The following is a 17,116-nucleotide window of genomic DNA, read 5'->3' on the forward strand; positions in this document are numbered from 1 at the left end:
ATCTTGAAAGCCAAGTTCAAATGCCTGTTCTCTGATGTGGCCTTCCCTGGTCCTTCCAGGCTCCTGTGCTCATTCTCTCTTCACAAACTTGCCCCCAGTATTGGTTGTTAGTGTGCTTATGTCGGCTGCTCTGGACTGTTATTCTCGAGGACAGTGAAGTCCTCCTCCTCCATCCATGTTCACTCCTTATTTGCTCATTAAAAAAAAAAAGTGTTGGTACCTACTGGGTACCAATCACTGTGCACGCAGAGGCGAGTAGAAGCACTGAGAAGGTGCCGGCTGAGCTTCATGCTGCTGGAATGGGCCCTGTGCTCGCTGGTGGGGTTACGGCACCGGGCTGAGCTGCACTGATGACTGCCGCGCTCTCTGCTCATCTTCTAGTCCGTGGAACCACATTTGCCAAAACCCTTGCCTCAGTGGGTCTTAAACTCATGTAAGGCTGAGTTCCTACTGCCAAAGTGAAGCAAAGAACCGAGACAACTTAATAAGACAGCTGATGGATTGTTCAGGAAAAAATATCTGCCTTTGAAATTATTGTGTCATTTTGGTTTTTATTCCAGAATCGTACAAAGCACTATCATCTGTATTATTTAGCAGTGGCTTTCAAAACTTTATTGCCATGATTCACAGTAAAAAAACAATACCCTTTACATTGTGACCCAGGTCATATATATTTGCTCATTCACTCAATAGGTAGGTATTGACCATCTACTGTATGCCAAATACTCTTCTAAGCAGAATATAGTAGTAAACAAAAAGGAAGGGAGGGAGGGAAACAAATACCCTTGCCTTCAGAGACCTCCCATACTGGTGGAACATACAATAAACAAAATAAGTAAAACACACATACACAGAAACAGAAAATTCATTAAACAAAACCTATTACTACACACTATGCCACCCTGATGGTTTCTATTTTATAAAAAAAAAAAGAAAAAGGAAAAATAATGGCGCTCACATCCCATTAAGCCATTAAGTGGGCTTCTCAATTCAGTAACAGGTTGAGACCTACACTTTGAAAAATACTAGTCTAGACAGTTTACGAATTAGAGTATGTTCTGTTTCTGTGTTATAGAGGGGACGGAGTGACATGTTAAGAGCTGTTGAGCGAATTAGCCAAATTCACTCACACTCTGGGGGAAGCAATACTGAAACTCCACCTCAGGGCTTCTGAATGAGTCCACTGCTGCCCTTTCCACTGTCCTTGGCAGTACTCGCAAGTGTCTTCTCTTTCTCTTTCTCTTTGATTATGAAATCTTTACCTCTGCCTGGAGCAGCTCCTCCCTCCCTTGCCAGGTAAAATCGTATCAATATTTCTAGGCCTTTCTAGATTGCTGCATGCTCCAGGATGCCTCTGCCGTGCCCCTCACTGCATCCTTGCCTTCCTTTATCATTACTGCTAGAACTCCACCTATCATGACTGCTAGAACCAGAGTGGGCTCCTCTCCACTTAAGAGTAGGTATTGTTCACCTTTTTCCCCCAAAGCACAGTGTTTTACAGAGTAGGTATTAATAAACACATATAGAGTTCAATTGAATTTTAAGTGGCTCAAAGGAGAGGGCAGGGAGGACGTTCTTACTAGCCAGGCTGCAGGATTTAGGCAACATCTATTTAAAAGGCTGAAACTAGAAAAGATACTGCTGGAAAAAAGATCTCTTTAACCTGGACGTTCTTACTAGCCAGGCTGCAGGATTTAGGCAACATCTATTTAAAAGGCTGAAACTAGAAAAGATACCGCTGGAAAAAAGATCTCTTTAACCTGGGTTGTAAAAGTCACACATTAGGTAGAGGCTTTACTAGTGTAAAAACTACAATCCATATTTTCTATCTCCCTAGCATCAAGTAGATAGATTTAGAACCATGGATTTAGGTCATAGATCCCAAAGACCAGAAACTTACTCAAATTAATTCGAGAAAACAAGGGCCACCATCAGGAGGCCCAGGGTTTAGCTGGACAGACCTGAGGCAAGACAGGAGCCAGAGGCCCCCGGGGAGTAAGGACACCTTTGCTGCAATGGTGACCATTACAGTGGGGACAGCTGCCAATTCACCCAAATGAAGAAAACCTGTTCAAACTCTCAAGAGGAAGACCTAAATGGCACAGCCAAGTCTAGAACTGCCCATGCCTGCCTCAATTCGAGTAAGATGGGGCTGTGTGGTTGGTACAAATATCTCTACAAGCAGGGAAAAGAAAGGTTTTGAAAGGGGAGATGAATTTGATTGAATATTGACCCAGATTGGAATTTTAAGGTTAATTTGCATCCTACCCCTGGAGAGGATGAGGACTCAAGGCCAAAATGAGGTCACTTATAAGTAGTTATATAAAATACTGTATCTGTGATATAGTATATAATATGATGTCAATCCTATTAAAAGTAAAATAATGTAGATTTTAGCTAAATGACTCCTGAGTTTCAGGGATCTACAAATCCACGAATTTATAAACATATATCATGAAAATTGAATTCTAGTCTAACCCATGGTTATGAGACTTTATTTTGCATTTCAGATTCTATTACTAATTCCATAAGACTAGGGTAAGGTAGTAAGGACTGCATATTTAAAGAAGCACCCCAGATTCTGTTAAACATGTGTCATGTTGAGAAACTGCTTAACCTAACTCCTTCCTCCTTAATGTAACTAAAAGGGGGCTCAACTTCCATATGTTTTTTAATTAGAACAAAAACAAATAAAACGACGCAGGCAACCACTTATGTTGTAACACTAAATAAAAGCATGTACAGAATTTAAAACCACGTTTCTTATAATGGTTTTTAATAGCATTTAGTCACATAATTTATAGTGGCATAGGTTTATAAACAATGTTTAAGACTGGCCGGTAACTTCATCTGATCTTGAGTTTTCTTTTAAAATTGAGACTAGGGAAATTGGTTAGGAGTTAAAGAATATTTCAGATTGATATGGTGATTATAAACTCACAAAGTACACTGATACCAATTTTATAAACAGCAAATATGAATGTGACTTATGTAAGCCTTTTGGTTCACATTTTTAAAAAGCACCCTTGTTCTTTAAAGTTAAGTATTCTAAATGGTTCTTAAAAGTCTAGTGTGGACATGATGTATTCAGTCCAACTGGTTGGGGGTTGGGGGCTGAGCTTACGTGACCACCCAATTCAGAGGATGATTTAGCATTAAAACCAAACTGCATTACAGGTAAGTTATAGTCACAGGTCGCATTGCCAATTCCTCAGATAATACGGCTTCCAAAATTCTCATCATGCTGGTTACCCTCCCTTTTTTTTTTTTTTGCTTTCCCTTACACATACCTTCCTTATAAAAAAGCAAATATAAAAGTTCACCGAAATTCTGAAAGTCACAGCTTATAGAGCACTAAATGATAGTAGCTTTGGCATTTGCTATTACAGAGTCAATTTCTTTACAAGTATTTTCTTCACTCTGGGTCAAGGCGAGGCAAAACAGGAAGAATAAGATTCCCAAAGGCGGAGTCTTGAGTTATGAAGTATCCCGACGAATGTGCATGTGCATGCTGGGGAAGAGTTAAAAAAACAAAAAGGCAATTAAGCTATTAAGAGTCACAATCCTTCAACCAAGGCTTTAAGATTGGTTATCCTTTCTGAGAGCGGGAGAACACATTTATTGTAAAAATCAGTTCTTGTGCTGCTCGTTTTGTTTCAATACACAGGGGCTGGACAGTGATAAAGAATTCACTTCAGTGAGTCACACCGGGTACCTATCTGCCACCTCCACTCCCTCCCCAGTGATTCCGTACAATCAGTAAATGAGTCAAAAACGCAAATTACGGACTTCGTGCCTGGGGTGGGGGACTAGCAACAGAGGACCCAAAGCACTGTGCCTGTGAGCAACAAAGCAGCAGCTTGCAAAAGAGGGGCAGTTGTTGGACGGAGAGGGGGAAGGCAGCTGATTACTGGTGATTAGGATACCAACATTTTGTACAGAACGGTGCAATGTAAGTCACAGAATGCCACCAGTGACTTCCTTCTGTCGCTAAAAGGAGGACTGTTTTCAGGCTGTCTGAAACGTCCCTTCCAATTCTGGCACTTTAAGATTTAAAAGCATAGGCAACAATGTCTTGGCCAAGGTCTCTAGGAATCTTAATTAAATTAGCCAAGAACAGTGTAATAGTAAAATTGTTTATTACTAGGAAGAAAGTATTTTATTAAACTGATGTATTATCACATTCCTATGGTTAAGAGTTTTTAAACGTTTCCTGAATTATAGTCATGCTGACCATTGAAAAAACAATCCACATAACAACAATAAACTGGTTAGACTATCAAAGGATATAGCGGCATTACAAATTGGAAAAATATGTATGTACGATTAAACTAGCCAGTTCCGTTTTTAAGATCATTCTGTCCATCCAAATATCCTAAACTCTTTTGTGCACAAGCAATCCCTTGCCAGGTACAGCAGAGAATCAATCATGACCGTGTCAACACCATAAAAGATACTTTCATAACTGCTGTATTGGTCCTTCAAATCCTTTGGGCATGATTGAACATCAGCAAACCATTGCAATTATGTGTGGAACATTTTTATTGATATTGCTCCACTGAAATACAAAATAGAAACTGTGCTAGCTTCCAAGTCCCAGGAAATCTCCAATGAGACAAGAATGTCAGATACACTTTGCTCACCTGCAAAGCTGCCTTCTGTTGGGCTGCAATATGCTGCTGCTCAGCATGATCCCGGAAGTCCTTATTAAGGGAGGGTCTCGAAAGTGCAATGCTAAAACGGGAATCTTAGTTACCTGGCTGTTTAAGGTACAGACTTGCTTACTTCTGAATCACATTTTTCATTATATATTCTTTACAGGGATTTGAAAAAACAAACCTTCCATCTTTCTTTCTCTTCTCAGTGTCTACATGAAGGTACATGAAGAAAGCTTATGTTATTTACAGGGGCTTCAAATTATTTCCTTTTTATTGATGATTTATGGTCACCTACTTTCAAACAGATATGAGATACTTCAGTCTATCATAAAGTTACATTTATGATGAGAACTGAAGACTTGAATGTTTCAAGCAGCAAAAGAGCTTGACATGTTTGAAGAAATTAGAGTTCAACAGGACTGGAGGTCAGGGTGGGGAAGGGGTGAAGTGGGTTGGCAAAAAATGAGGCTGGGGAGGAAGGCAGGTGCCAGGATATGTGGAGCCTTGTGAAATAGATTACGAAACGTAGACCTTATCCTGGCAGTAAAGGAGACTTCCAAAGGGTGTTATAAACAGAGGAGTGACATGATGAGAAGTACTGTGCTCTAGTTCAGAAAGACCACGGCGATGGCAGACAGTGCTAGTCCCCTCCTCTACAAGGGGCAGCTCCCTTCTTCCTTCCTAATGGAACCCAAAGTGACTTCAACTATCGGTGGTCCCAGGCTTCAGGCAGGCCGGTGTGAGCTTTGGTGTAAGACAATGCCATTCCCCAGGCTGGTTTCTGGTTTAGGCAAGAGAAAGGTACACGATTCTGAGTCACTAGACTTAATGGGCAGTCTGTTGGAAGGCGTCTGAGAACACCTTCCTGACGATTACAAAAGACAGGAGAGAAACCTCTTGGTGTAGAGGTGAGGCCTAGGCTACTGCAGTCACATTCTGACCATTAGGAAGCTGCTGACCCGAGGAGAAAGGCAGAGGGAAAGATGACGAAGCTGGGTCACTGTCGTGAGATGATAGCCTGTTGTGCCATAGCCTGAAGCTGCTCTGGGACCACCTCATCTTCACATTCCTGGTTGACATATGTCCTGATGTTTATGTCAGCTTTGTTGGTTTTCTGTTACTTCCAGATTAAAACATCCTAACTGACACAACTGATAAGTGTATTCGCAAGAACTGAGACTACAGGAAATTCAGTGAGGCAGCAGTTAGAGTAACTGAGGCAAGAAATGACAGTGGCCAGGACCAGGCAGCATCAGTAGTAACGAAGAAAAATGGACAGATTTGAGACACATTGCCGAGTGTGAAACAGAGTGGTGAATGCTTGGAGATGGATGGAAGTGAAAGAGAAAACAAAGTTCACATTTCTGACTTTGATAACTAGTACATCTGTACCACTCATTGAGACAAGAAATCCAAGAATATTAAGAGGTTAGATAGACAGAGGGAAGGGAAGAGGAGTTCAGTTTGGGGCATGGTAAGTTTGAAATGCCCGTACGACTGTAAGTGGAGATGTGCAGGAGGTAGTCTGGTGCTTGGGAGAGGGGCCTAGGCTAGAGAGGCAAATGTGCCAAAATATTTGGTACGTTTAAGGAGCAGGTTGTGAAGGTGGACGCAACTGTCCAGTGAAAAGATGTAGCAAAGATGGGAAACTGGATCCAGAACAGAAATCTGAGGGACATCAACATTCAAGAGACAGGCAGTGGAGAAATGTCTGTAAAAGAAATCAAGACAGTGTAACAGTGAGTGAATGGAAGCCAAGGAAAGAGTATTTTAAGAAGGAGCGAATGATCAGTGCTGTCAAATAATGTTACGGTGGCTAACAAGAAAAGGACGGTGGTCTACCAGATTTAGCCACAAGGAAGGAGCAAGTGACCTAGGCTCAAACTTATTCTAGGTAGGGGAGAGTTCGTACAATTTGGTAGTCAGATTGCAGTGGGTGGAGTAAATAAGTGAGAAAGTAGAGGTGAGTATAAACAACCCTTAAGAGGTCCAGCTGAAAAAGACGGGAAAGTCAGGGTGATGGCTGAAAGGAAGAATGGATTTGAGGGAAGAGATTGAAAATGGCAGAAACTGAATACTGTACGATAAAGAGTAAGCTATCTAAATTTATCTACTTTGCAGAATGCTTAAAAAGTGGGACATTGGAAATAATTTGAATAACAAACAAAAATCATACAAGAGCCTTTTCTTTTTTTTAAAAGTAGGCTGTAGGGAAAAGTAAACATTCTAATTAGAATTAAAATATTAAATCTAATCAATTTTTAAAAATTAAAGTCTAATTTTTTCAAATCTATCTAGGAAACAAAACATGTAAATCTCAATGTTAAAGAAACAAACCATTGCCAACCAACGTGAGTTATTTTGTCCAAGATAATGTTTATATCACTGAATATAAAAAACACATTCTTCAATACCTACCTCGCTCCAGGATGATTTGTTGAAGATTGATTCTGCATTAGTAATTTTCTTTTCTCTTTGTCCAGTTCTGCCAAGATTGCAACTCTATTTTTGTTCTGAAAACCTAAAAAAGAGTGGGGGGTGGGGAGAAGAGAAAGAGAGAAATAAAAAACATTTTAGAGCTATTTGATAAACCTAGGCCATCTAGAAACCCACACAGCAAAATTCTCTTCTCTAACATAATGAACTCACTAGTAAGTGGTTTCCTTAGATGGTCAGTTTCCCTGCTGCCTATTTCCCAGCAATTTTAACAGCATAATACATAGATATTTGCAAAGCATAATACTGATTGAGGACTTCTAAGATTCGGTTCTAAAGAATTCTAATCACCGAGGTCTGGGTAACAGTGTTTGATTTTTAACAAAATCTCTGCGGCTCCAAATGCTGCAGCGATCAATCTCTATCCTGCTCAGTCAGTCTCTGGGAGTGGAGATTTTCTTAGTTCTCAGTTTTAGGCCTCTCTGTGAAACCCTCTTTCATGGAGGGAAAGGGCATTAGACATACTCAGATCAAAACGATATTTCTTTTTCTCAACTGCTTTCATTCAGAAATGACACACAGTCTTTCAAGGAACAAGTAAAAGAATTGCAACTGACTCGAAAGCAATTCTGAGAAACAAATGGAGCACAACTGACAGGACACAGAAAGATATATTCTTTAACAAATACTGAATATTGGGCTTGGTTTTGAGCTCCAAACTTACAGAAGATACAGAGGTTGCAAAGTCTTGGCCTAGGAGCAGCATCCAATTATGTTTTAAAATTTTGAATTAAATACCAACATGTAAACACTGAGAGAGTACATATACACGTATACACACTGAGGTTTGTAGCATTTTCAGCTAAATCATGCACCGTCCCGCTCCACCCCACCTGAGACGTGAATCCCTTTGTCCAGCATATCCATGCTATACATACAGTACAGTAAGATGTTTTGAGAGAGCGACCACATTCACATAACTTTTATTACAGTATATTAGTATAATTGTTCTATTATTTTATTATTATTTATTGTTGTAAATCTCTTTTATTATTATTATTTATTGTTGTCAATCTCTTACTATGGCTAATTTATAAATTAAACTTTATCTTAGGTATTATGTATGTACAGAAAAAACGTAGTAGACATAGGGTTCGTGGTTTCAGGCATGCAGGGGGTCTTGGAACGTATTGGCAATGAATAAGGGGGAACAACTGTAATTTGCAAACCATAGCTTTAGACCTTTACTTCAACTACTATCAAAGCAACTGATGAACAATTTCTCTTCTATGTTATCAAGGCAATCTGCCACGGGGGGCTTAAAAATTAGATGCTATATAAATAAAGGCAATAAAAAAAGATATTCAGCAATTAAATAATTCCTTATAAAATTTAGAGACCAATTTCTAATAAGGACGACCATCACAAACCATAAATATCAACTCACGTCTATACAATTAGGAATATGATGTAAACATAATAACCACTAAGAAAACTTTTATATGTCATTATTAAGTTGCCTATATTTGATTGTTTTCTGCCTATAAAAACAATTTCATATGATTCACCGACTTTTTTTTTTAAAATCATGTATGTCTTTCTTGGCTTGGTCAGGAAGGAACAACCTTTTTCAAAAAAATTCATGCATGTTCGACAATCAGAGCACACGTAGCTATAGTAACTCCCTGTTACTGTGGCAATTAAGTGTGAAAATTAGTAACCATAGGCTCTAAATTAACATATAATTTCTAAATTAATAGAGTCTCTTTGACTGTCAATCTTCTTAGCCCACTAAGGAAGGTTATGTTATTCTCAGTCTATTTACTATCTCACAGTTTATGCAAATAAACCAGTTAGTACAAGTGATCTGACAATGGATTAGATGGGATGAGAAGTATAGAAGGGGATATTATTGATTTTATACAATAGAAACTTCCCTAAAAGTGATTTAATACAAATTAAGGTAAGATAATTATGGAAAGGTAAGTATATACTGGAATATGTTATTTAAAGGAATCCAAAAGTGAGATCTTTGTAAAGGGAAAAATGCTTTCGAAGAGAAATTGGGATTCTCCCATTTGTATGTATGAAGTTGCATATGTTTAAGGCAAGTTATACCACCAGCTACATTTTCAACTACAGGACAAGACATCTGTCCTCTTTTCATAAAAGGTTAATGCATTCTTAGAAGAGTTTTGTGGGTCCACCTTTTAAGAGATTTAGAGATACTATAAATATAAAACAGAAACTTCTTAAAAAGCAAATTTAAAAATCTGATCGTGTCTAAATTATGTGATGAGCCAATTAAGTCACCACATTGTAAAGTACTGAAGGGTTGTTTACAGAAATATCAATTTCCCTCAAGGTGAATTTGTTCACAAAAACTATTTTAGGATCACTGTCATTAAAATCATTTTATATACATGGAAATTGTATGCACATAGCGAACAATGGACAAAGCATTAAAAAAACTACATAAAGATAATTTATCAATAATATTCATATAACTACAGGCACAACCGAGCTTTTTCAATGTATATAAACTTAAATTACTTTTAAAGATCCACAATCTGATCAGTAATATTAAAAATTACAATCTCATGAAACTAGTTTTGTTTCCAAAGCACATGGGAGTGAAGCGGCATGGGAATGAGGAAATAAGTGATACAAAATTATTCTATCCCCTCCTCTCTGTTACTAAATTTGCCACATAGTCAAAAGGGATGGCCTGAGGCAGTTCCTGTCAGAGGGTGCTTAATGCAGAAAAGATACATGTTACTCACAAAGACAGTGTTAGTGGTCAATGAAACTTGATAATGAACAAACATGCTAAATGTAAAAAGATGTAGTGATGTTAAACAATTATTAACATATGCTCTGAAAAGAAACATATTTCCCTGTTCTGTCACTACAATGGCAAGCAACAATGCCTGCAACCTCCTCCTCAAGTCCATGTGAAACAGATTTTGGTCTTGGGTACTACCCTCCTTTCAGAGGAACCAGACTTCTAGGAGAGTACTAGTTCCACATCTTGGGGCAGGAAAATAATCAAGATGGGCCTGGAATAAATATCTTGTTGTTAGAAAGCAAGAGATTTTTTTTTAAAGGCCCGGGACAGTGCTCAAGGAACAAAGAAGCCAGTTTGAGGTTATCCAGGCTGTCACAATTGGAACATTCAAGAGAATAATAATGATAGCTAAAGGGAACAAACTGAGTCTACGATAATCCTTGAATTCATAATAAGATACAAAAAGGAAAGTTATAGTACATAAAAAAATAGTTGTAAAAATGGGTGAAAATAATAGTTAATTGTTAGGCTGCTGTTAACATTTGGGAGTTTTGTTTCTCCCATTAAGTATATGTCTGTTTATAAAGTATAGCTGTGTACTTTTTGTTTAGGTACAGAAGGAAAGGGTAGATACAGGGAACTGTAGCTAAGCCAAATAGAAAAAGCAAGTTATGCAAGTTAGTATAAGCCTGAAGGGAAAATATGCTTTCCTTCTGTACCATGGATGGTGTACATAAGACTTCTAGTGGGGTCTGAGGTCAAGCAAGACAACCGCCCAAGAGTTATGCCACCCCATTCCTACACAGCACCCTGAAATCACAGCTAAGAGCCTCCAGAGTAGCCCCAAATCAATAATTCCCACCACTGTTCTTTGAGATAACTATAAAATAAAGAAAAGAATTCCCGTTTCTTACTCAGTATTTCTCCAGGTTTCTCTGTATCTGAAATCAGGGTAGACTAATCCAACTACCACATCATCACAGGCCCTGGACAAATTCCAGTTTAACAGTCTGCCTTTACATACTAAAGTTCTCAAAATGTTAATTCTAATCAATCAATATAAATGTTCCACACTAAGAAGGAGATGTCAGAACTGTCTGCCAAGAGCTTGTGAAGCTTAGCTGTCCTGATTAGGGCTACAGTACGACATACTGCTAGATCTGAAAGAGGGCTTAGGGAACACAATGGCATTCTGTCCCCTAAACCAGAGCCATTCGTAAATTACAACGCACAGAGCAAGATTTTTCTTTAAGTCATTGTTCTTTCAGTTATCGTTATGATTATGGCACTTGACATTCACTCTCCATAATAACTAGTCCCTAACAGTAGAGAAATAATAAACAGTACAGAAATAATTGAATACGTAGAGTAAAATTCAATAGATTCAAATAAGTAAGAATTTAAATTTTTCATTGAGCGTCTGGGAGTCTACAGAACATGATATGGACTCCCTCTGCTGGTGGCCAATAGCAGGAGGTCCAGGACACCAACAAAATCTCTGACCAAAGAGTAACAAAAGCCAAAGTGGCTTTGACTGTTTCATCGTGGATTTCACTATGGAGCAATCAAAGGCAACACTGAAAATGATTGCGTTTTATTGCAACTACTAAAAAAAAAAAAAAAAGATCAGCAAATTGTAAATCTCAATTATTTGTGTTATTAGAGCAGAGGGATAATTTAAATTTTTTTCATTTGGATTGCACTGTGTAACTTTTAGCAGCATATTTTCTTTCCAAAATCAATTTCTCTTAGTTTTCATTTTTAAGTTTCAATTTAAATTATTTTTAATCTGAGTCTTTATAACTTGGAAAAGATGGCAAAGGCCATAGTGGAATGCTGACCTGTGAGGTCCACAGAGCACACAAATCACACACGGTTATTTGAGAGGAGAACAGAACAGTATTAGCTGGTTACAGCTGGTAAAGCTGTCACCACAGCTAGCTTTTTACAATACTACACTGCTAGAAAACTCACGTAACCTTTAGTTTGTCCTAAATGCAACTAAACAGATGCAGCAAGCTCTGACTTTCAGTACTGGCAGAGTAGTTTAGTTAGACTAACTCTGCCGCAAATATAACTACAAGTTCTGGACAAAACATTAAACATTCATTATTTGAAGGTATTAGAGACTGACCAAAATCAGACAGAAACTGCAACTTGTGAGATTTGGGAATTTGTGGCCTTTTGCCTGACTCCTCAATCCACGAAAAGCATGAATAGCCTCACCTTACTGGCTGAAGGTATTCAGGAGAAAGTTCAGGCTGGTAGAGGAGGCAAAAAATTAGGGGAGAAACTTGAGAGAGAAAGGCAGGGGTAAAGCCCAAAACATGTTTATAAAATCCACCCAAAGTTTTCACTTCCTGCTAAACTACACATACACGGGGAAACTCGAGGGAGCCCAGCAATAAAGCAGCAGCTCAAAGCTGCAAAGAATGGGCAGAGATTTCAGTGGCTACCCAACATACGGGAGACAAGAGTCCCAAGTAGGAGTTGAACCAAGCTGCCTGCTAGAACAAACATCACGTTTCAGAGGAATACAACAGAATTCAGACAATGTATTAGTCAGAATACCTAGCATCCAATAACAAAGCACTAAGTGTAGTAAGAAAAAGGAAAATGTGACCCATACTAAAATAATAATAATAACAATAATACAATCAACAGAAACTCCAAGATGATCCAGATGATGGAATTAGCTGTGACAAAGCACCTGTATCCTGACTCACAACTTGATACAGTGTTTCACCGAAAATAAGACCTAGCCGGACCATCAGCTCTAATGCATCTTTTGGAGCAAAAATTAATATAAGACTTATATATTAATAAAACTACTTTGAATTAATATAATAAAGCTGCTTTGAATTAATATAATAAAGCTGCTTTGAATAAATATAAGACATATTAATTTTTGCTCCAAAAGACGCATTAGAGCTGATGGTCTGGCAAGGTCTTATTTTCGGCGAAACATGGCAATAAAAAGAAACAACCCAATTAAAAAAAATGAGCAAAAGACTTGAACACTTCACAAAGAAAGATTGCCAATAAACACATAAAACAGTGCTCAACATTTGTCATCAGGGAAATGCAAGTTAATACTACAATAAGATGTCACTTCACACCCTCTTAAATGTCTACAATAAAAAAGACCAATAGCCAGTGCTGTATGTGGAGCAATTGCTAAATTCTCACACATTGCCGCAGGGACTGTAAATGGTACGATCACTTAGGAAATGGTTTGACAGTTTTTAATAAAGTTAACTATACACTTAACTGCTCCACTCCTAGATATTTATCCAAGTATCTACAAAAAGACTTACAAGCAAATATTCAAAGCAGCTTTATTCACAATGGCCAAAACTGAGACAACCTCAAAGCCTCCGAACAGGAGAATGAATAAACAAATTGTAGCAAATTCATACAATAAACAGGGATGAACTATTGATACATGGCACAACACAACGAAGCTCACACACAGTATAGTGAGTGAAAGCTGGACACAAATGAGTGCACACTTTATAATTCCATTTATATGGAGTTTAAGATAAGACAAAACTAATATTTAAAAAAATCAGAGCAGATCAGAAAAGAGATGAGTAATAAAAAAAATATGTGGGTCAAATAGGACTTTAGACTTGATATGGAAAGGAAACTAGTTGGCTTCCAGTTTTGAAGCAGGAAACTACTTACAAAGTGGGATTTAATACTTTCTAGAGATTAAATTTTATTTTTAAAAATATATTTTTAAATAAAAACTTCTGCTTCAGGATGTCTAACTTGATCTGCTTTAAAGAGCTCTTAACACAGGTGAAATGTGTATGAAAGTTTACAGAGCAAATGAAGATAAAGGTATGGATAATGCCTTTATAATTTTTTTAAACGTGGTTTTAATTTCAAGTAAAAGAGCAAAAGAACACAGGTGTTAGGGAAGGATCTAAGGGTTACAATGTGAATAATCTTAACACAAATTAAAATACAGGGTTAATAGCTATTGAGGATGTTATATATCTGATACAAGGTTGGACCTGCCTCAAATATGGAGTTTTACTTTGCTATTCATTTTTTTATTCTGGCTACAGTAACTGCCCTATGCCAAATTTTCTATTAAAATACGTTTATTATACGAGAGGAAAGTTCTTCCTATATGGGGAATAGCTCCTAGTAATAAAATAAATTCCAGCATGCATTACCTTGTCCTGAAGGGTTTGCTGCCATCTTCCTATTTTCTGTTTCAACTATGTTCAGTGGCAATTGGTCAGCACTTTACAATCACCTGTTAAAAATATGTGTACATGCATATAAAATGCACCATACTTTAACAACAAATTAAAAGTTGTCAGGAACACCTAGCCTCCCTACAATGAAACGTTGCAGTTTTCTCATCTCTTCAGAAACTTAAATCACAAATTTAAACTCTGCAAGTGCCTCAAGCATTTAATTAGAGTGTGAAGGTTAAATGTTTCTTCTTGCAGATGTTGATACCAACATTTAGCATGACTGTCCTTAATTAATCATTCGGTGGTGTTGACCAGATACGAAAAATGTATGGACCAACTGATAACATCAATACGATCAGCGTTAGGAAGAAAAATCACTCGTCTATGGTACCTCTCGATTCGCGTAAAAAACGTACCCAGCAACAACTGCACACACTGAAAGCTAAAAAGGAAAACGAGGGGAGATACCAAATGAGCAAGACCCTGCCCCTGCCCTCAAGGCACATATATATAATCCGGTGGGAAAATATAGCCTTACTCAAGCAAGGCTACTAAGGAACTTGAACAAACGCGCTCTTTAAAAGGCACACACAGCTCGGGAAGCAGAGGGGAACTGATTCTACCGGCGTGGTAAGGGATGCCTTCAGGGAGGCCCGGGCGTGTCCAAGGGCTAGCACGCAGACGTCGGTTTTGAGCAAAACGTGGGGAGGTGTCTCCGGTGGCTGAAGCACAGGCTAGGACGAGAGCGCCACAGCCCGTGAAAGGGAACGTCCCTCAGGGATGTGACAAGGCTGGACCTGTGTCCTATAAGGGTGCCTGCAGGCGGGAGTGGAGGACAGACTGGGCGGGGGCTGCGGCTGAAACGCACGAGAGGAGGAGTGAGAAACTTCGGGAGGCGAGGGAAGCGGGGAGGCCACTGCCCAGTGGCATCAGAGACACCCGTGACAGGTCAACGCCGGAGCCACACATCTCCATCCCCCGGCGCCAAGCGGACGTTCTACTTACCCAGGGACGCGAGAGCGCCCGGAACAGCCTCGCCGTCGGAGCGCGTTCTGCAAGGGGGCGCGACCACTCCAAGACCGGCAAACCGATCCCAGCGTGCGGCTCTACAACCTTCCCGCCCCCGCTGCGCTTCCGCCTCTGGATGACGTGCACCCGAGGGAGCGGAAGTCCCGCCTCCAGCCCAGTCCCCGCAGTTGCTGCCCACGGAGATTCATACTTTAACTGCGCCTACGCCACTTCCCTTCCGAAGAGTGGCAGCCGAAGAGGCACATGGGAGATGCAGGCCGCTTTTAGGGGGCGGGGCCTGAGCGGGGCGGGGCGCAGGGACGTGCCCTGCAGGCTCAGCGAGGCAGGGGCGTGGTGGAGACCAGCTGGGTCCCTAGCACCGTTAGGAGCCCTTTCGTGGAGGCAGCTGCAGGGAGAAAATCCACCAGACCCGCCGGTCCTGCGACGCTGTGAATCCACTTAGGCGGGAACTGAGGCCCAGCTGCTGCCGGGACTCAGAGGGTGAGTCTTCATAGGCTGCGCGCGCTTTCAAGCTCTAACAACTATCTCGGGGATATTTTTCTTTTATAGCTTACATAATTATACGTAAGAAAAGCACTAAACATGTAGAAGTTTTTACTGTTCAATAATCCGTATTGAAGAAATGGGTGTGCCGCGTCTTAGAACATCAAGTCCCTCTTAGTGGGATCTCATCTGCTGCCTGACTCCAGCACGGTTGGTTGACACCGTGCAAGCCAACCGTGTACTGATGTGTGTCACCTGTTCTGCGGTCGTTAATCCGTTTGTCATCTTTTCTAGCATTTGAACATACGTTCTTAATAATCGATGTTTGCTCAATGCTGAATGTTTACGATGCACTATTTTGTTGTGCATGGACCTGTGACTGAAGTAATAACACCAGCAAGCATTTATTGAATACCGTCTGCGTGCCGGTGCTTCCTGGGCGTCAGCGCCAGGCCTGTCATGCCTGATCTGTATACGAGACTCAGAAACGTTACTTACTCTGTCACGTAGCCAGCGCAGCACCGTTTCAAAGGACTGACGGTCTGCCAGATACTAAGGCCCAGATACTTAAACCTCACATATCATCTCTGCTCTGGAGGAAGCACTTCCTCTCAGACCAGCTCTTGCTGAGTCCTTTAATCTGGATTCAAAGTGTAACACAGGAGCCTGTTGGTAGTTGGTCAGGATCGCTTTTTATTATAGTTCAGAGGGCTCTTTTTGACTCCTGGCCTGACTAAAATGACCAAGATGTATAGGAGAACTTTTTGGTTTTAGGTTGCCTGACCAGAGGACACAGAAACTAGGGCATAAGAAAGCTCCCGTCTGAATCCTACATGAACACTCTGGACAAAGTTTATTCAAGGTGAAAGGGAAAAGTAAGAATTCTACCCCCTAAGCAACATTTTGCAGTTTCCTGGCAAATCCAGCCTCCCAGGGTTGGGAGAACATTATAAGGAGAAAGATAAATTTAACTTGCTAATAATCATTTTGCCTTTTGCTTGGTGGGTGTTAGCCCTAGAACCCCTTCATCTTCTTCTCGAGAGTTTCTGGAACTTCTGCCTCACAAGAAGTTTAACATATTGGTTAATAGTGGGTCACTTTAATTGAGTTCAAATCCCAGCTCTGACATTTAATGATTTGTAAGCCCTCGTTTAACTTTTTGGTGCTTCTGTCATCTATAAATAGGAAATAAAAATAAATGTGACCACCTCACACCCATTATATGGCTACTATTAAAAAAACAAAACAAAACAAAAAGCAAAATAACAAGTGTTGGTGAGGATGTGGAGAAAATGGAACACTTATACACTGTTGTTGGGAATGTAAAATGGTGGTGCTGCTGCTGTAGAAAAACAGTACAGCAGTTACTCCAAAAATTAAAAATAGAATTATCATATGCTCCAGCAATCCCACTTCTGGGCATATACCTAAAAGAATTGAAAGCAGGGCCTTGAGGAGATATTTATACACCCTGTTCATAGCAGCACTATGCACAATAGCCAAAAAGT

General features: G+C 39.7%; 1 protein-coding gene across 2 annotated transcripts; it reads right to left on the reverse strand.

Annotated features, from left to right (window-relative positions):
• Nucleotides 1–922: 922 nt before the first annotated feature.
• On the reverse strand, nucleotides 923–15,247 carry INIP (INTS3 and NABP interacting protein). 2 transcript variants are annotated; one of them, XM_081066117.1, is made up of 5 exons: nucleotides 15,102–15,247; nucleotides 14,070–14,152; nucleotides 7,077–7,179; nucleotides 4,644–4,734; nucleotides 923–3,511 (listed from the first exon to the last, which is right to left on the reverse strand). In XM_081066117.1, exons 2-5 carry the CDS (start codon nucleotides 14,092–14,094, stop codon nucleotides 3,416–3,418), a joined length of 315 nt encoding a protein of 104 aa, XP_080922243.1. In that variant the 5' UTR covers nucleotides 14,095–14,152; nucleotides 15,102–15,247; the 3' UTR covers nucleotides 923–3,415. The 2 variants fall into 2 exon arrangements, with proteins under 2 accessions (XP_080922243.1, XP_080922244.1); XM_081066118.1 differs by lacking the exon at nucleotides 14,070–14,152 and having other exon boundaries at nucleotides 15,102–15,236.
• Nucleotides 15,248–17,116: the final 1,869 nt, after the last annotated feature.

The sequence above is a fragment of the Rhinolophus hipposideros genome (assembly GCF_964194185.1).
Source record: "Rhinolophus hipposideros genome assembly, chromosome: 11".
Classification (NCBI taxonomy): domain Eukaryota; kingdom Metazoa; phylum Chordata; class Mammalia; order Chiroptera; family Rhinolophidae; genus Rhinolophus; species Rhinolophus hipposideros.